The sequence below is a fragment of the Mobula hypostoma genome, chromosome 13, assembly GCF_963921235.1.
Source record: "Mobula hypostoma chromosome 13, sMobHyp1.1, whole genome shotgun sequence".
Classification (NCBI taxonomy): domain Eukaryota; kingdom Metazoa; phylum Chordata; class Chondrichthyes; order Myliobatiformes; family Myliobatidae; genus Mobula; species Mobula hypostoma.
In genome coordinates this window covers 30186830-30208652 of record NC_086109.1, presented here as the reverse complement: position 1 = coordinate 30208652, position 21823 = coordinate 30186830, and the positions used below count along the sequence as shown (strand labels likewise).

The 21823-nt window shown below is 38.1% G+C and overlaps 1 protein-coding gene across 5 annotated transcripts in view; it reads right to left on the bottom strand.

Annotated features, from left to right (window-relative positions):
- The window catches only part of LOC134355515 (TBC1 domain family member 22B-like), a 373010-nt gene that overhangs the window by 101488 nt on the left and 249699 nt on the right, over window positions 1-21823 (bottom strand). For all 5 annotated transcript variants that reach the window (XM_063065500.1, XM_063065505.1, XM_063065503.1 and 2 more), the window contains 2 exons: window positions 20754-20860; window positions 16814-16889 (listed from right to left, as the gene is read on the bottom strand). In XM_063065500.1, coding sequence (XP_062921570.1) covers window positions 16814-16889; window positions 20754-20860 — 183 coding nt within the window. The remainder of the gene's footprint in view (window positions 1-16813; window positions 16890-20753; window positions 20861-21823) is intronic.

Genomic DNA, 21823 nt, shown 5'->3' with positions numbered 1-21823 from the left:
GTGAATCAGAATCACAAAAGCAGCAATCTGAGCTTCCAAGACAGCAGTGAGGATACTGATCGACACATTTTTGGTTATAATGAAATCTCTGACATTAAGCTCCACACTGAAAATCATAAAGAGCTCCACAGAAATGCTAATGCAGGTAAGTCGATGATTCATTTTAGAAAGAAAGGGTTCCATGTTCTGCAATAAGCCCAATGTCAAACTTCAGGTCGAATCCTCTATGTTCTTTGTTGCTATGTGCAGGCTTTTTGGCTTTTTGACTGGGATTCCAGTGATTATTGTGCCCATCAAGCTTCATTGTATGGTTCTGCTCAAAGTTCTCATCAGAATCTTCTTAATGGACACTCAGAGTGAACTGCCACCACTCGATTAATTTCTCCACATCTTGGTATCTGGGTATTTGTGCCCAGTGTCTTACACTTGACAACCCCTACTTTAAAATTGCCCCTGTCAGCCTCATAGATGTTGAGAACACAAAATCAAGTGCCATAGATCTTCATCATCTTACATAGGACACACAGGAAACAGGCTATTTGACCAAATGAGCACATGTTGCAATTTTTGCTCCATTACAGCTAGTTCCTATCTTTCCACATCCAAAGATATTAGCATTACTACTACTTTCTCATTGGCATGCTTATCCAGTCTCTCCTTAAATGCACCTATTCTAATCGCTTCAGCCACTCTTTGTGGTATATACAGATCTACACAGTGAGCACTTTGAAAAAAGAAGTTACTTCTGAATTCCCTACTGGATTTCTCAGTGCCCATTTTAACTCTATGTATTTTTCCTGTTATGTAACCACTGCATTTCTACACCTTATCTGAATTATCTCCACTGCTTCAACATCATTTTCACAATTTTGGTACAGACTTCATGCAGCTTTATTTTGTGTGACTTAACTGAGGTCCAACACAAAGTTAGCATAGCTTCCCAAGTTATTAATTCTATAGGTAATTGAATTTTAAATGTGTACTGATGTAAATAGAAAGCAAGCCTTCCTAAACATTGTTCCCCCAAGAACTGTCATAATGTTTAAAGTCTAAGTAATTAAAAGGGTAAAGTATTTCAACAATTTGCTAGTTAGTGGATGAGAACAAAGTTCACATTCAATAGCTCTGAAGACAACTGCAAATTGAATCAGGCATCTCTTCAAGGTTCACATAAAATTGAATCTACTCTGCACTTACTGCAGTAAATTGCAATTTTGTGAAACGTATGAGGCTTTTTATAGTGCTGAAGCAGCAATCACAACAGGAAGATTGCAGACACAGTGAAAACCATTCCATTGTTAACAGCAGACTGCCTCAGCATTCAAAATAAAATATGCATTTCTGCTTTTATGATAGTCCTGTGCATAAACTGTATGATAGAAATATGTGATAAATGCAAGTAATTCAACTTCATCGCATAGCTTTCTAGAAATAATAATTCTGTCACCATCCCAAGGGTTAACAAACAGCATGGAATACATTTTCTCAATAATTCAATATGACAGATGCCAGAATTTTTAAATCTATAAATGATATTCCCATTATTTTAATACAATTAATATTGGCTAATATTGTTTTACTATTGTCACGTGTACCAAAGTAAGGTGAAAAGCTCGTCTTGCAGATTATACAGATCAAGTCATTACACAGTGAATTAAGCTAAAATAAGGTAAAACAATAAAAAGAGAATGAAGTGTAACTGCTATAGAAAAGTGTAGTGCAGGTAACCGATACTGTCCAAGATCATAACAGGGTAAATTGTAAGGCCAAGGGTCCATCTTATCGTAAAAGATCTCCATTGAAGTGTTTAATAACAGTGGAAAATAAACTGTCCTTGTGTTTAAACGCAAACAACAGGAATTCTGCAGATGCTGGAAATTCAAGCAACATACATCAAAGTTGCTGGTGAACGCAGCAGGCCGATGCTGCTTGGCTGTTGCCAGCAACTTTGATGTATGTCCTTGTGTTTGCTGGTATATGCTTTGAGGGTCTCATATCTTCTGCATGATGAAAGGGGGAGAAGAAAGAATATCCAGGGTGCGTGGGGTCTTTGATTAAGTTGGTTGCTTTACAGAGCAGTGACTGATTCACAGGAGGCAAAAAGTGGGAATGAAGGGAGCCTTTTCTAGTTGGCTGCTGGTGACTAGTGGTGTTCCACAGGGGTCTGTGTTGGGACTGATTCATTTTACGTTATACGTCAATGACTTGGATGATGGAATTGATGGCTTTGTTGCAAAGTTTGCAGATGATATGAAAATAGGTGGAGGCATGGTTTTGAGGAAGTAGAGAGGCTACAGAAGGACATATTAGAAGAATGGGCAAAGAAGTGGCAGATTGAATACAGTGTCAGGAAGTGAATGGTGATGCACTTTGGTCGAAGAAATGAAAAGGTTGACTATTTTCTAAATGGAGAAAAAATACAACGATCTGATGCGCAAAGTGTTTTGAGATTCCTTATGCAGGATTTCCTAAAGGTTAATTTGCAGGTTGAGTCTGTGGTGAGGAAGGCAAATGCGATGATAGCTTTCGTTTCAAGAGAACTAGAATATAAAAGCAAGGATATAATGTTGAGAAATTACAAACACCAGTGAGGCCTCACTTGTGGAGTATTGTGAGCAGTTTTGGGTCCCTTATCTTAGAAAGGACATGATGAAACTGGAGGGTTCAAAGGAGGTTCATGAAAATGATTCCAGGATTGAATTGCTTGTCATTGTTAAGTGTTAGTGGTGTTGGGTAAATTGAAGGGATTAAAGGCAGATAAATCCCCAGGGCCAGGTGGTCTGCATCCCAGAGTGCTTAAGGAAGTGGCCCAAGAAATAGTGGATGCATTAGTGATAATTTTTCAAAATCTTTGGATTCTGGATTAGTTCCTGAGGATTGGAGGGTGGCTAATGTAACCCTGCTTTTTAAAAAAGGAGTGAGAGAGAAACTGGGGAATTATAGACCAGTTAGCCTAACATCAGTGGTGGGGAAAATGCTAGAGTCAGTTATCAAAGATGTGATAACAGCACATTTGGAAAGCAGTGAAATCATCGGACAAAGTCAGCATGGATTTGTGAAAGGAAAATCATGTCTGACGAATCTTATAGAATTTTTTGAGTATGTAACTAGTAGAGTGGATAGGGGAGAACCAGTGGATGTGGTATATTTGGATTTTCAAAAGGCTTTTGACAAGGTCCCACACAGGAGATTAGTGTGCAAACTTAAAGCACACGGTACTGGGGGTATGGTATTGATGTGGATAGAGAATTGGTTGGCAGACAGGAAGCAAAGAGTGGGAATAAACGGGACCTTTTCAGAATGGCAGGCAGTGACTAGTGGGGTAACGCAAGGCTCAGTGCTGGGACCCCAGTTGTTTACAATATATATTAATTACTTAGATGGGGGAATTAAATGCAACATCTCCAAGTTTGAGGATGACACGAAGCTGGGCGGCAGTGTTAACTGTAAGGAGGATGCTAAGAGGATGCAGGGTAACTTGGATAGGTTAGGTGAGTGGGCAAATTCATGGCAGATGCAATTTAATGTGGTTAAATGTGAGGTTATCAACTTTGGTGGCAAGAACAGGAAAACAGATTATTATCTGAATGGTGGCCAATTAGGAAAAGGGGAGGTGCAAGGAGACCTGGGTGTCATTGTACGCCATTGAAAGTGGGCATGCAGGTACAGCAGGCAGTGAAAAAGGCGAATGGTATGCTGACATTCATAGCAAGAGGATTTGAGTACAGGAGCAGGGAGGTTCTACTGCAGTTGTACAAGGCCTTGGTGAGACCACACCTGGAGTATTGTGTGCAGTTTTGGTCCCCTAATCGGAGGAAAGACATTCTTGCCAAAGAGAAAGTACAAAGAAGGTTCACCAGATTGATTCCTGGGATGGCAGGACTTTCATATGAAGAAAGACTAGATCGACTAGGCTTATACTCGCTGGAATTTAGAAGATTGAAGGGGGATCTTATTGAAACGTATAAAATTCTAAAGGGATTGGACAGGCTAGATGCAGGAAGATTGTTCCCGATGTTGGGGGAAGTCCAGAACGAGGGGTCACAGTTTAAGGATAAAGGGGAAGCCTTTTACGACCGAGATGAGGAAAAACTTCTTCACACAGAGAGTGGTGAATCTGTGGAATTCTCTGCCACAGGAAACAGTTGAGTCCAGTTCATTGGCTATATTTAAGAGGGAGTTAAGGTATGGCCCTTGTGGCTAAAGGGATCAGGGGGTATGGAGAGAAGGCAGGTACAGGGTTCTGAGTTGGATGATCAGCCATGATCATACTGAATGGCGGTGCAGGCTCGAAGGGCCGAATGGCCTACTCCTGCACCTATTTTCTATGTTTCTATGTCATATGAAAAGCGCTTGAAGGCTCTGGGCCTGTATTCACAAGAATTCAGAGGAATGAAGGGTGATCTCATTGAAACCTATCGAATGGTGAGAGGCCTTGAAAGAGTGGATGTGGAGAGGATGTTTCCTATGATGGGGGAGTCTACAACTAGAGGACAGAGCCTCAGAATGAAGCGGTGTCCTTTAAAAACGGAAATGAGGAGGAATTTCCTGAGCTAGGCACTGGTGAATCTGTGGAATTCTTTGCCACAGGCAGCTGTGAAGGACAAGTTTTTATGGATATTAAAGCAGAGATTGATAGATTCTTGATTGGTCAAGGCATGAAGGGATTCAGGGAGAAGACATGAAACTGTATCTGAGAGGAAAACGGGATCAGCCACGACAAAATGGCAGAACAGACTTGGCCAAATGGCCTAACTCTGCTCCTATATCTTATGGCTTTTATTGAGACAGCGAGAAGTATAGACAGAGTTCATAGAGGGGAGATTAGTTCCTGTGATGCCCTGAGCTGTGTCCATAACTCAGCTGTTTCTTGTGGGTACGTATAGAGCAGTTGCCATAACAAGCCACCATGCATCCACAGAATGGTTTTCCGGTGCATCAATAAAAAAAATGATAAGGGTCAATTGGGACATGCCGAATTTTTTTCAGCTTCCTGAAGTATGGGCGTGGATAAGCTTCCTTGGCCGTGACATCAATATGGCAGGGCAAGGACAAGCTATTGGTAATGATTACACCGCAGTACTTGAAGCTCTCACCTCAGCACAGTTGATGTAGATAGGAGCATGTGCACCACCCACCTTTGTAATGTCAATGACCAGCACTTCTGTGTTGTTGACATTGAGGAAAGGGTTATTGTCATGACAGTATTTCACTAAATTGTGTTTCCTTGAACTCCAACTCATCATTATTTGAGATACAGTCCATTACAGTGGTATCATTGCAAACTTATAGTTGGAGTTAGAGCAGAATCTGGCGATGAGGTCACGAGTAAACAGGGAGTAAATTAGAGGGATGTGCTGCTGTCGGAGATCTTGCCCAACTTGGTTTTGTAACTCTTTATAGTATGTCAGCCCTGACACAGCTGATGACCGGGCAGAGACCCTATTTTGGACTGGTACTCTCTCTTAGCATCTCTGATAGGTTGCCAGTAAATCAATTTTTTTCTTCCGGCAAAATCTATATTTTCTCCACCTGTTTAAAAATACGCCTTCTCTATCTTCGTACAAGTGTTAATTTGAAGATGATTCTAGGCATACAATGAAAAAGGAGTTTTACAGCAGTTGCTTCTCCTTCATTCTTCACTTTAAAATATATGGCCAAAGCAGTTACAAAAAAACACACATTTTATTGATTTAATAAATAACTTTTCCATACCAAATCTGACTTGCATTTTTTTTCTAAAACTTGCTTTATAGCTGAACATAAAACTTAGTTTATTTCAATTTGATTACTGCTATAATCAAATAGGGAAATCCTCACCCCCCCTCCAAAAAAAAGCCCTAAAATTGTGACACTATCTATGGAAATTAGTATTGACAACCAGAAAGCTGGTAGTTAGTTTCTGACATCAGGGGAGAATGTAGTTCAAATAAATTCCTGCTGACAACACAGCAATGTTAAAATCTGTTGTTGAACAACAGATTAAACACAATCTCAACACCAATGATATTGAACAAGTTGTGCAATACGATTGGTTGAGTGTGACTGGGAAAACTGCTTATATTGGCAAGTACAAAGCCAGGTTCTTTAAGGTGCTAAGAAGAAAATATAGTTGGCCCTCCGTATCCACAGATGCAACCAACCATGGATAGAAAATACTGTACAAGTATCCCCCGCTATCCAAAAGTACAGCGTTCCTATGAAACCTTTCATAAGCCGAACCCAAAAAATAACCTACCAAATCATACCAAATAACGCATAAATCCTAAAATAACACTAACATACAGTAAAAGCAGGAATGATATGCTACTAGCAGAAGCAATAGTAACATTGGCAGCTTTCAACATTCTTTCTCTCTGCATGTAAACAGTACGAATGGTGGGTGCAGGCAAGTTCAACGCACGCACAATGTCTTTACTTCGTTCACCACCATCGAAATGCTTAATTACGTCCAGTTTTACGCTAAGCGTAACATCCTTATGAGCTCATCTTCAGCTTTTCTGATACCTTAGGACAAATCTTGCTAACGGATGCACAAAATAAATCGAGAGAAAGCACTCTCGCTGCTCGGGGTGCGCGCTGCCTCTATGATGGCTTGCTGCAAAACAAATGCTGAACGCTATTTTCGCTTTTCGTAACACCCTCACCAGCTCTCTTAGGCTTTTATATAAGGGACTTGAGCATCCGTGAATTTTGGTATCCGCGGGGGGTCCCAGAAGCAATCCTCCGCGGATACGGAGGGCTGACTGTAATGAACTTGAAGGGGAGAATTTTGAGTGAAAAATTCGACCCAATGCATATCCTTTTACCAAGGGAAAGCAAATATTCTTGTTTATAGTGAAAGACCAAGCATGTAACTAGCTAAGCAAATTTTATTAAGATCTTGATACAAGTGATTTTTTGTTTAAAACAGTGCAATGAGAATCAGAGCTTTCTTTTCAAATTTTTGATTAAATTCCATGACAAAATGATATCAGCAAGATACAGAAGCCTGAAGGCACACACTCAGTGATTCAGGAACAGCTTCTTCCCCTCTGCCATCCGGTTCCTGAATGGACTTTGAAGCTTTGGACACTACCTCACTTTTTTAAACATACAGTATTTCTGTTTTTGCGCATTTCTAATAATCTATTCAATATACTTAATTGATTTACTTGTTTATTTATTATTGTTTTATTTTATTTATTATTATTTGTTTCTCTCTCTGCTTACTGGTGTTTCCTTTAAGTAATGCTGAAGAACCCTCCAAAAAAAAAGACTAGGCTTGGGTGATGGACTACACATGCAGGCTCAAGCAAATCCATGGTTTATAATTATGTAAATGCCTTATATGACTCGGTCTGTTAATTTTATACAATTATAAACCAATTAAAATTTTCTCCTCACTGGGTTTAGCTAATTTATATCCCTTTGTAGCTTTCTTTTCTTCCCTCACTATGATTTCCTACATTACATCATCTCTGTAATGTAGGAAAATTCTGTTTCTTTATCTGCATCGTTAATGAAGATTGAAAGTAGTTGAGCTTCAGTATCAATCTCTATAACCTCACTTACTGAAGCTTGCCATCCGGAAAATGACCCACTTATGACATCTCCGGTGAACTACTCCACCAATGTCTTTTATTTAATCTCTACCCAAACTAATTTTACAGCTTGATCTCTGAGCCAAAATCACTGTGCTGAGTTAATCCTTTTAATAGATCAATCCTACCTATTTTATTTTCTGCCTATTCTTTAAAATATCAAATACACTACAACTTTTAGCTCCCATCACTGATCACTATACAACCATGTCTCTGAATACCATCAATTACTGGTGATGAATGTGTCTGTTTGGGTTTCATCACAACACCTAAAAATGCCTTTGTGAACTATTGTCTAGAAATAAGCTCAAAGAGCACTTGTATTTTTAAATGCAAAACATACAAAAGCCTATTTGATTGAACTAGCGATTTTTTTTCTAGGAGTTGAGTATAATTTCACGAGACAGAACAAAGGAATTATGTTGGTGCACTTGACATTTTTGTAGTCTCTAATGTGCTCCTAATGGCATAAATTTTCAATGAACTCCCATTTCTTCCTTTCATTAAATAAACTGAACTGCAAATTGATTTAAAAGGGACATTTCAATGGGAAATGTTGCTGGTGAGCTTCAGAACCTGGAAGCCTGCTCAAATACCTTCTAAAATCTACAGATAATGCCAAGTATGTGCTGTCTTGTGCAATCAGCTCCAGACGTAATTATTCATCTGGTGTAGCACCAGCAATGCCTCCGGCATCACCTATTAGAATCTTTTGAAATGGGATATGATAAGGTCCACAGCAATGCCAACACTCCGTCAGTATTACTTATCATGGTTCATGAAGGGCATTATTTGTCCTAAATAAGCATTGTATATTCAGAATGAATATTGAACAAAAATAGAAAGTTTGAACCTAATCTACTTCAGAAATCTAAAAGTCTCTGTGTCTTTCCCATATCAATTTCTTAGATGTTTGTATTGACTCTGAACGTTATATCCCATTGCCCTAGTGGATGCAATCTAGAGGTTCTTTGGTCTTTTGAATTCACATTGTTGTACTTGATAACCCCACAAGAAGCTTGTTTTCTAAATAAGCAGCTGCAGACTGCAGCCCCAGATCTTTTGACGGAGCAGTCTGGACATGCACAAATGATTATGTTGCCTGGGGAGTGGGGGCTACCCGGCAAAATGACCTGATGTCCTCGGAGCGTGGTCGTCAGTGGACTGGATATGGTCCACAGGCGCTTTCCCAGGTACGGGATTGAAGATGGTGTAGTCAACAGCTAGCATTCACCAGTGCACCACACTTTCATACTGCAGACCAGGACCTGAGCTGGAATCACTTTCTCCATTCCTCTGCCATCCAAGCAGAATGCTTGATACGTTGGGGAATGGTGGGAACAGGTTATTACTCTTGCGCACCAAATGTCTGGTCCCATAGGTAAACAATCTGCTCACTCTGCTCTCCTGAATGATCAGAGTGCATTAGTTCCGACAGGCAGTTGTTCTGTTTGTGCAAAACAATGAGGTCCTTAAATGTAGCATCACTCAGTCCACTGAATCGCCTCACAGAACAGCATCTTGCTGCTCAACGACAACAGTGATATCTGTTCACCTGTGGAATCACTGCTGAATTCGGACATCAAGTTGCTCCAGAGGCATTTTGCTTGCCCTGGCTGTATTATAGCATACTTACACAGAAGCAAAATAACATCTTTCACTGCAACCGGTAAGCATAATCTGATGGAACTGCCACCAATATCCAGCAAAATGTGCAATTCAGCTGGAGGTGAAATCATACCATTACTACTTAACTTGCTGTGAAAGATTGAGGTGGCTTCCCTGTGTGGTAGATTCCATGTCTTTCTGCATCTTCATCATGGCACTTTGCTATGACACTATAAATCTTAGGTAGGACAGATGTACAGATAGTCCCCTCCAGCCAGCCCCAGCACCGAATTCCCTATACATAGACTCAGACCATTGCTTAAAAGTTCCTTGTGCATCTCCTTAATAGGTCATACTCTAAACTACTCTACTCATTAGGCACCATGGTCTAGACTTTACATATCTAGTAAGGTCATGAAATTTCTTGTAGTATCACTCTGTGTTGCAAGGTTTGAAACACAAGGCCAACACTAACCCAACCACCTTTCAATGGCATCCCTCCTGCCTTCTTCGTCCATCACTCCTTTAACTCACAGAAAACCTGAACAAGTTATAACATTTAATAAATCATAGCATATGAATCAGAGAGGTTCTGTGGGGTAAGTTGACATTTCCTGGGTTTTGCCCTGATTCACCTGCCCCTACTCCCTACCTCTTTCTCAGTGTAAGCCAGATGAGCATTTCATCTTCAGAATGGGTACACTATAGCCTACAAAAAACAAATAATTCAGTAATTTCAGTCATACTAATCTTGATTCCTTATTTCTACTTTTTAAAACAAAATATTTAATCAATTACATTTTCTGAGCAGTCTTTGACCGATTTCTCAAAACATCATTGTAACTGGAGATAACAGTGTTAGAAGTCATTATACTCCTTAAACAATACCAAAGGTGCAAATATGACACTATCTGGTATTTTTATGGTTCAAACTTTCCTATGAAATTTATGAGTCACAGGTACAGGCTAAACTATCAAGGATCAACTTTATTCACCAGAATCATTTACATGTATTAGGAATTAGCTGTGGTGTGTCGGAGTGACATAAAACAACATTCAAAATTATAAAGAAAATTACAAAAATGAATTTAAAATTTAAAGTGCAGTTACAGAATAAAATATGCACAAATATATAAACAACGACCAATGGTGATGTTTTGCACATCTACTAGATATTCTAGTAGATATACTACTTCTTTGTCTGAAATATGATCCCTGCAGTCTGCAGCCTCACATTTATCTTTTAAGGATGTTCTTCTGAACCGACTAAATAATTTGCCACTTTTGCGATCTCCTGGGGGATCTGACAAATAAGATTCTCAAGAGTGCAAATACAGCAAGGGCGACCATTGCTGGGGGTGGATGCTGCGGTGAGGCCTGATGGCGGAAGACAAACCCATGATCGGCTCCACTACTTCACACCAATTAAAGCATTGATCATGATTAAAATTGTCAAGGACAAGTGTGGAAAGCAAATAAGTGCTCAGTGCAATCTACTTGCAGTTGTTGCTCGGCAGCCATCGGGATTTAGTTGCCTCAGCGCAGAACAGGCTCTGCAGATGTGGATTCACATTTGGGATTCTGCAGTTCATATTCCGTGTGTTTTTGTTTACTTTTTTTTTACTACTTGTGCAATTTGATCAAGGTGTCAAGGCTGAGGGTGAAGGATGAACCGGTGTTCAGCTCACTACTCTATGAGGTTTATTTGCTTCAGTGCTGAAGCAGCTTCAGGGCAATAGCCTGCAGCTATCAGACTCCTGGACCAGCTTCACACGCCTCAGTGCTGAACTGGCTCTGTGGCTGTGGACTTACTTTTGGGGAGTCTGTGGTTCATGATCTGGGTGTTATTTTATTTTTTTTATTGTTTGCACGATTGTTCTTTATTTTTGCACATTGGGTGTTTAACAGTCTTTGTTGTGTGTTTTTTAAAATGGGTTTTATTGTGTTTCTTTATTTTATGGCTGCCTGCAAGAAGACAAATCACAAGGTTGTATGCAGTATACACAGTTTGATAAGAAATGTACTTTGAACTTTTCAATGTAAACATCACTAAAAAAGTGGTTTAAAGTTCTTACTGCGCAGGTCAGAGACTGAGCTAACTAAAATGGTTGACCAGATTAAAATTTTAAGATGTCGTGAAGTTTTTTTTTGCTTTAATAACCTTATAGCATTTCCTAGAAGGGTGCATTTGAAAAAGTCAGTTAGCTGGGTGGGTAGTGTCCACCATGGTTTTACCTGCCTGCTTCTTTGATGTGGATACTTACAAGTCCTGCAGTGATGGTAGACTGCAGACAATGACCTTCTCTGCTGACCTGACAGTTTGCTGTAGTTTTTGTATATTGGGAGAGGATGCTCACAGTGCAAAGGTAACAGTGCAGGATTTAATAACAGAAGGAACGAAATGGAGAGTTGATTGTGCACGTACAAAAGCACAGAACTTGAAAGTCAGCTAGCCAAATGTAAAATGTTTCAAAGTACAGCAGTATGCAAGATTGAAGAACAGATTTATTTTATTTCTAGTGGACAGCTGTCAAGGTAGAAACAACATCCTTAAAGTATTTTGCATCTTGGTAGAAAGATTTTCAAGTAGAGGAAATATGGTCTATAAAACATAATATTCTTAGGATTTCACAGATGTTCTGCATTAGCAAGAAAACTTAATGCTAGTTTTCCAGCTTCCCAGCTACATCCTTCCTTTCTTAGGATCTAAACTGTTTAACCTGTCAATAGCTCAGTTTCACCCAAAATACAGTATACAGTACGATGCAGATGAACAAGTGTAAAATTAATTCAGTGTTCACTAATAGAAGCTCAGTTAATTTTAAATATTTGGCACTGGCATAACTATTCAGCATGAGATTATGATTAATTTATTCATACTGTTCAGCAATACTATAATTACTTTGAAAGAACATTATAAGACTTCAAAGGTACTGCACAAATCTACACTAACTATAATGCTTAAGCCAAAAGTGAAGATTATAAATTTTCTGTTGCATGGCATGGAATTAAATTATATTAATCTATTGAGAATAATTTTATGGTCACATTTGTAAATGAGTATTCAAAAGCAACACAGCTAGAATGGCAAAAAAACGAATCAGTTAATTCGTTATTAACGGAGCACCATGTATCAGTGTTTACTTTGTTTCGATGTTATGAAAAACATCCATGATATAGTTGAACATTTAAAATGAAACTATAGTGTTCAACTGGAGATTTAGCCTGTTATAAACTTTCAATTTTTATGAAGTGTGAGTTACTCTTCAATGCACATCCATACATTCATCACTTTTGTTAAGCATGTAAAATTTACCATCTCCCAAGATCATTAAACATTAATTATTGGGAACAGTTATCCTCAGGGATTAACAGGAGATGGATGCTCCTTAGCATTCTATTTTTCAATTTTTTCAAAATAAATTTATTATCAATGTACAATATATGTCACTATTTTATTAAAGTACATCTTTCAGTTCAGATAACAGTTTAAATCAATCATTAAGAGCATGGTTATATCCAAAAGTCCCTTTTTAAACTAAAATGCATTATCAATTTTTAAAAACAAATGAACTACAAAAGCAGGAAACGAAAAAAGGTAAATGACATGAATTTGTCTGCAATTACTCACTATTGCACGTATCCTTCTGCATGTGCTTTTTACAGTGGATAGATTTAACTTCATATTTCAGTGAACCAAAATGTTTCGAAATATTTTATGGATTCTTTGAATAATCAAAGCTCACATCCCTGAAATATTCACCCAGTTCTCCATCTTCTTTGATGCTACTTGACCAAATGGATATTTCCAATATTTAGCAAATGAACTGTTAAATTCAGCCAAAGCCAATTATGCTTTACGTGAATATTTCACAACAAAATGCTGAAAGCTCCCTCTGAGATTTCATGTAGTGTGGTGGAGGAGCAATTGAGCACTTTGCCCGAAGGCCCCATAACAAGTTCACCATGCAAACCTCTACCAGGTGCAAGAAGTGCAGAAAGTGATTCTGCAATAACTTCAATAAAGGAAAATGGCTGTATAAAACAATGGCAAGACAAAAAATGCCAAAATTAATTTATCATATAATATTTTTAATGAAGTGGCTGAGGTATGATAACATGGCCTGCACTAAAAGCAACTTTTGCATTCAATCTGATGGAATTAGTTGACATTTCACATCTCATTGAACCTGCATGAATGTATGATCTAACAGCAAAAACACCTGGCCAAGGAAACATAATGGAAAACTGGCTCAAGATTTTTACTAATACTACTTTTGTTCTTGATTTTGAGGTTACACTTTTTAAGTTAGGCATACTTCAATTTGAAAATAATACCCTAATGCACAAGGCAACTGAAGATTTTGGGGAAAAAATGGAGGAGTGGGATTTTTAGGATTGCTTTGAAATCCAACAAAACATAGATGGGCCAAATGACCTCCAAATAAGTCAGAGTTATACAGCAATATAGCACAGATGTAGGCCCTTTTACCAAACAAGAATATAACAACCATTGTGCCCATCTAGCTAGCCCCAACTTCTTGTATTCAGCCCATATCCCTCAAAGGTGGTGATGAATTAGCATATAAGAGGAAGATTGAAAATCTGGCTGAGTGCTGTTATAACAACAAATCTCATTCAATGTTGGCAAGCAGGAGAGGGAAACCAGAGGACCATGAGCTGGTTCTCATCAGAGGATCAGAGGTGGAGAAGGTCAGCAACTTTAAATTCCTGGGTATTACTAATTCAGATGACCTTCCTGGACCCAGCACTTAAGTACAATTGCAAAGGGAGCAATGCTATGCCTCTACTTCCTTAGAAGTTTATAGAGTTTCAGCATAACATCTAAAACATTGACAAACTTCTACAGATGTGTAGTGGAGAGTATGTTGGCAGCCTGGTATGGAAATGTCAATGCCTTTGAATGGAAAATCCTACAAAAAATAGTGGATTTGACTCAGTACATCATGGGTAAAGCCCTCCCAATCATTGAATGCATCCACATGGAACACTGTCTTAGGAAAGTAGCATCCATCATCAGACATCCCCACCACCTGGGTCATGTTCTCTTTTCGCAGCTGTCATCAGGTGGAAGGTACAGAAGCCTCAGGACCTTGCACATCTGGTTTCAAGAACTGTTACTACTCCTCAACTATCAGGCTCTTGAATGAAAGGATATAACTTCACTCAACTTCACTTGCCCATCATTGCAATGTTCCCACAACCGATGATCTCACTTCAAAGAAATTTTTATTTCATGTTATTGTTATTTATGTTTCTCGCCCTCAGCATGCTATCTTGACTGAACAGAGGAGCTCTTTTAATAATAAGCTAAGACAATTGTGCTGCTCCAAAGAGTGCTATAAGAGATCATTCTTACCTTTGACCATTAGGCTCTATATTGATACAACCTACAGCCAGAGAAATGATGACCCCTCTCCTGTTAGACTGTTTGAGGTAACTTATTTTTTTTATTCTTTCTTACTTCTCTTCTAATACTTATATATCTGTGCACTTGTAAAACTACTGTGACAGTGTAATTTCTTTAGGATCAATAAAGTATCTATCTTTTGCTACTTATTTATATTTGTATTTGCATAGCTTGTTGTCTTCTGTACTCTGGCTGATCTTTCATTGATCCTGTTATAGTTACTATTCTATGGATTTGCTGAGTATGTCCACAAAAAATGAATCTCTGGGTTGTATATGATGACGTATATGATGACATATATGTACTTTGATAATAACATTTACTTTGAACTTTAAGATTTGCTCCTCCATTTGCTTCTTAAATGATAATCAACCACTTCCTCTGGCAGCTCATACCATATACTCAGCACCTTCTGTATGAAAAAAAGTTACATCTCAGATTCCTTTTAAATCTTACCCCTCTCACTCTAAACATATCCCGCCTAGTTTTGAACTCACTTACCCTGAGTAAAAAAATTTTACCATCCACCCTATCTGTACCTCTTAATTTTAAACACTTCCATAAAGTTACCCCCTTATTCTCATGCAATCCAAGAAATAAAAACCTAGCCTGGTCAGCCTCTCCCTATATCTCAAGCCCTCTATTCCTGGCAGCATCCTTGTAAATCTTCTCTGCACTCTTTCTAATTTAACCATGTCAACTTATGGGTTGACCAGAACTGTACACAGTACTCCAAGTGCAGCCTCACCAAAGACTAACACAACTGCATCATAATAACTCAGCTTCTTTACTCAATGTTTTGACTGATGAAGGACAGAGCATGAAACACCTTTTTCACCACCCTGTTTTACATGTGACACCACTTTCAAGGGACATGCCTTCTTCTCACTACTACTATTTTAAAGGAAGTACAGGAGCCTTAAGACCTACACTCAGCTAGTTAGGAACAGCTTTTTCCCCTTTGCCATCAAATTTCATAACTGCCCATGAGTATACTTTGTTATACTTTTATCCCCACCCCCCACTATTTTGTTGTTGTTATTATATTATTTAGAGATACAGCATACATTTCTGGCCTAATTTGTAATCTAAAGTAATTTTCCATCTTTGCACTGCAATGCTGCAATAAAACAATAAAACAACATATTTCATGGCATATAATTCACTGTGTATTTTGGGGGGCAGAATTTGCTGGTTAACTTCTTCAGTTATATTGAGAATAAGAACTGAGAGGAGCTCAGACTGAGAAGACACAGATTGGATTTGCTTGTACAAGTTTCTAGCTATGCTTGATTCCCATTACTACAATTTAAATTCTTGTATGCAAAGATGGAAATGGTGTAGTTAGTCCTCCTTCTACCTCCTCTCTTCTTTTGTGACTGTCATAATTTCTCTCACACTTAAGGTCACATACTTGAATTTTGAATCACCTATTTAATAAAAAACTGCAACAAAGAGCAATGGAATAGATGGGATACATTCCAATGTTCACAAAGGAATTGTATTTGTCATGGCTTTCATTCACTCCCACAATACTCAGCTGAAATTAGAAATCAGAACTTCGAGAAACTGGAACCTTACAAGTCTTGTAGCAATTTAAAATACTATTGCCATAGCAGCTTACCAGCATAACACAGCTTCTATATACAAGTAAATGTTCCACTATAAAATCAAGTCAAACATAAACACAGTACAACTGCTAGGCTGACGATGTCAATAAATCATGTAATTAATAGTTTCAAATTATTTGCATACTATTTAACTGAATGATTCAGGGTGCAAAGAAGTTTAAAACAATTGAGAACTTCCTGTGAAACTAAGGCATAAAATATAGATTCATGTGCATACTCACCCTAAACTAATAGCATGTCTAGTAAGTATCAAATTTGTTTTCTGGTTAATCAATTTTCTACCATTGATCAGGTTTCCCTGATAGAAGAGACACTTCATGATGAAGTAAACTGGATTTGATTTTTTATTATTAAAATTAACAGTAAATAGGATGATATACCAAAGAGCAGCACAAAAAAGCCAAATTTTTCTAGTATATCTACTCATCCTAGCATGAATAAAATGTATTTTCATAAACAAGTTTACACCCTATGTTAACAATGACACCTTGACAAATCAAGAAGAGTAGCTAGTATTCTGGTGAGGAATCCAAGCTTTCAATAATAACTTCCAGACTCACCATCAATTCTGCTGATGAGTTCTTCGAGTGCTTTTACTTTCTTCTGAATCCCTGGTTGTGCAAAAGTGTAATTGTCCTTCAAGAAAACAAGAAGTGATTTGCTAAAATAATAATAGATGATCAAATCATTACCAAAAAAGATCTATTTTTAGTTGTCAAAATGAAAGGTGTTAAAACCTGCACCTGGAACATAGCCCTCCATACGCCTCCTATCCATTTACCTAAATTTCTCTTACGTTGAAATCGATCCCTCATCTACCACTTGCGCTGGCAGCTCATTTCATACTCTCATCACTATCTGAATGAAGTTTCTCCTCATGATCCCCTCAAATGTTTCATCTTTCACCCTTAATCCATGACCTCTTGTTCCAGTCTCACCTAACCTCAGTGGAAAAAGCTTGCTTGCATTTATCCTGTCTATACCCCTCAATTTTGTATACCTCTATTAAATCTCCCCTCAGTCTTCTACATTCCAAGGATTAAAGTCCTAACCTATTCAACCTTTCCCTATAACTAGAGTTCTCAAGTACCAACAACATCCTTGCAAATTTTCTACGCATCCTTTCAATCTTATTTACATCTTTCCTGTATATAAGTGATCAAAACTGCAAATACTCTAATGCAAATACTCCAAATTAGGCATCACCAATGTGTTATACAATTTCAACATAACATCCCAACTCCTGTAATCAATTGGCATATGAAGGCCAATGCACCAAAAGCTTTCTTTATAATCTTATTGTCATGCGACACCACTTTCAAGGAATTATGGATCTGTATTCCCAGATCACTCAGTTCCAATGTACTTCTCAGTGACTCACTGCTTAAGAGCTACCCTGGCTGGTCCTTCCGAAGTGCAGCACCTCACACTTGTCTGCATTATATCTGATCCCTTACAATACCTTCCAATAACTTTCTCACTACTGATGTCAGGCTCACTGGCCTATAATTTTCTGGCCTATTCTTAAAGCCTTTCCTAAAGAGTGGAACAACATTAGCTATCCTCCAATTCTCCAGCACCTCACCTGAGGCTAAGGATGTTTTAAATATCTCTGCTAAGGCCCCTGCTACTTCTGTACTAGCCTCCCAAAGGGACTGAGGGAACACATTGTCACGCCTTGGGGATTTATCTACTCTAGTTTGTCTCAAGACAGCAAAGACCTCCTCTTCTGTAAGCTGTATAGGATTCATGACCTTGCTGTTGCGTTGCCTCACATCTATCGACTCTGAGTCTATCTCCTGAGTAAATACAGATGTAAAAAATCCATTTAAGATCTCCTCCATTGCTTTCAGCTCCGCACATAGATCTTCCAGAGGACCAATTTTATCCCTTGATATATCTGTAGAATATCTTTTGCTCATATATATCTGTAGAAGCCTTTATGTTCTAATCCAGGAAACATACTAGTGTGAGACTAGGATGTCGTACCTCACAAAAAGGCTATCAAAAATCTATAACTTCCTCCACTCAAAAGTAAGTTCAATTGCAAATATACAGAGATAGGCCAATGTTCATTGGCCAGAGTCCAGCAATGGAGATGGGATTATGAAAAAGATCACAGATGATGTACAGTAAAACTGCATAACAGTAAAAGATTGAGGAACTTATTCTGATTGAATGATTCCAACATAATTTTATCTTCACTGTTTCAATCTAAACCTATGAGCAAAATATCATCACTTCATACAATCACGTGTCTACAGTTAATAAACATTTTTCTTTAAAAGCTTTAGTTCTTGATTCAGTCTGTAGCTCCATAAGTTCCTTGTCACATTTTTTTGAGAGTTGGGAGAACAAATCACTATTTATAGGCTTTAGCTACTTAGTAGATGTATTGCATAATGAATCAAATTATCAAAAAATCTGAGCCAAATTATGAAAGAATATATATTATGGGTGTCAGAATGCTCCTGAATAACATTGATCACTTATTTCATATAAAATACTTGAATGGCGTTGGCAGAAATGAGGGCTAAGAAGAATCTAAGTCACAATAGTTTGAAAGCTGAGGTTTTTTTGGGAGGCAGAGAGACCCACAATGGGTGTTTTTAGCTATCTAATCAGTACTAGAATTAAAACACCGAACACAATTCACTACATAATTTTCTGACTTGTCCGATAGATTAAGCCTCAATTACTTTTCTAGAGATGCATTCCAAAAATGCATCATCTTCTGAGTGAAGTAGTTATATTGACCTATTCATTCATTTTCCTTTTTCTAAGCTGCATTCCCTGAAACTTTGTTGTTGTTCTCAGAACCTTGACGTTTTTGTACATAAAACACGAAACAGTAGAGTATAGCACAGGAATAACTCTCTTATGTCTGCACCAACCATGGTACCAATCTAAACTACTCCCATCTATCTTCTCTTGGTTCACATCTCTCCATTTCCCACCTGTATATGTATTTACCTAAATACTGCTATTGTATTTGCTTTCTTTGGCAGTGTACACAATACACCAATCACTTTGTGTGTCAAAAATAGTCTTACAAATCTCAAACGTTCCTTCTCTCACTTTGAAACTAAGCCCTTCAGGATTTGACATCCCCACCATGGGAAAAAGACTTGCTATGCTATCTATGCCTCTCATAATTTTACATACTTTTATCAGGTAGCTTCTCAGCCTCCAATGCTCCAGAGAAAACAAAGTTTGTCCAACTTCTATTTACAGCTTATATGTTCTAATCCAGGAAACATCCCAATGAAACTCCGCAATAATTTCTCCAAATCCTCCAATCTATCCTATGGTCTGGTGACTAAAATGCACACAATATTCCAAATGTGATCTTAACAATGTATTATACAGCTGCAATACAACTTTTCAAGTTGCGAATTTCAGGGAGCCATACACTTGCACCCCCAAGTTCCCCCTGTAGGTCAATATCACTGAAAGTTTTGCACTACTTCATCATGCACTTGACTTTCTGAAATGTAGCACTTCACATTTGTCAGGATTGGGCAACATCTGATATTTCTGTGCCCATAATTTCAATCTATATCATTGGCAAACACTGACAAATTTCCATATTATCCACAAATTCTATCACGTAATGTATTCAAATATACTCAAATAACTACTATATATTAAGAACAATAGAAATGTAGCACTGATCCTTGGTCACAGGCCTCTAGTCAGGAAAACACTATGACCAAGCTAATTTTGGATCCAATTTACCAACTCCATGCAACTTAAAATTCTGGACCAGCCTTTTAGGAGGGACTTTGTCAAATGCTTAACTAGGGTTGACAGAGAAAACATTGACTGCCATACCCTCAATCATCCTCATTACTGCCCAAAAATTACAATCAAATTTTAAAGACTGGATCTCACCCAGACGAAGTCAAACACCTGTTAAGATACAATGGTTTCAAAGTCAGAAACTGAAATGTATTACACATTGAAGATGCAGGTGATTGATATGCTGCAGGAGGGGAAGAAAAATATAACATCTCTGATTGCAGAGAACTGAATTACAGTAAGTCAAATGACCTTCTACGGCCCAATCGATATACTGAAAGCTTATGAAGACGGCACCTGGATATCGAATAATTTTGAAGACACTTGAATATAGAATCATTTTTATCCAATTATAGAAACATAGAAACATAGAAACATAGAAAATAGGTGCAGGAGTAGGCCAATCGGCCCTTCGAGCCTGCACCGCCATTTATTATGATCATGGCTGATCATCCAACTCAGAACCCAGCCTTCCCTCCATACCCCATTATGCCTGATGAGATACGAATGCAAGATGTCCAATTGACAAGAAACTTTAACATATAGCTAAGGCTCAAATGAAAAATTTGAGCAAGCTAATCTGGCCCAATCAACAGCAAAATGAAGGATTTCCAAGGATCAGCCATGGAATGGGTGGTGGGGTGGCAGCTGATTAAAGTTTGAAACCAACTGGTTTATCACTTTGAATAACAACTTTACCTGTATTCCATCCAATAGCTTGCTCATACACCAGAAACTATCAGCCTCAATGTTCCGTTGCACGTCTTCAGACAGATTTGTTACATCAAAATTTTCTACATCCTCTTCTGCAATGATAAGAATGAAAAAGAAACCTCTACAGTTAACCCATGTTTTTAAAAACAAAAACTAATTTGTACATAAGGAAACTAAGGGGTTCAAAAAATAAATAACATTCTTTGAAACAGGTTATTTTACAGTACAGTGGAAAAATTAATAAATTACAAGTTATATGCCATACAAAGGTGAAAGAGCTGCTGGTGTCATAATCCCTAAGACTCTTCAGAATAAATCTATCATGATAGGTGGAAATGTCCTTATAAAGGTCACCAGCCTTCAAGATAATGAGCAGAAGAAAAGAGCAACAAACTATCAACTGGAGGAACTCAGTATTTCCAACAGTATTTGTTTTGGGGTGGGGAAGTGGAGGGAAATCAACCTTAGTTTTTCCAAGCAATTTGATGATTGCAATCTTCAAGTTAACTTGGCAATGAACAGGCAAAAAGAACACTGCCAATTCTATAAATCCGAAATAATACAGAAAATGCAAGTAATATTTAGAACATTAGTAAGCATCTGACAAAAAAGTTATTAAACAAATAATGCAAAGTTTGTTTCTCCTTCCACATAAATATTTTCTGACTCGCTAAGTATTTCTGACATTTTGTTTTCACTTCAGACTTCTAGTTTCTTCAGTCTTTTTCTTCTGGAGATGAAACTGTCTACTAATATCAGTGATTTAGTGGTTTAGTGGTTAGCATTATGCTTTAAAGTGCCAGCTGTAAGATGAGATTTCAGTTCCTACCATTGCCCATAAGGAGTCTGCTCACTCTCCCTGTGATTGCGAGCGTTTCCTCTTAATAACACACACAAAATACTGCAGGAACTCAGAAGGCCAGGCAGCATCTATGGAAGAAAAGTACAGTTGATGTTTTGGGCCGAAACCCTTCGGCAGGACTGCCAAAAAATGCTGAGGAGTAGATTTGAAAGGTGGGGGGAGGGGAGAAAGAAACAGCAGGCAATAGGTGAAA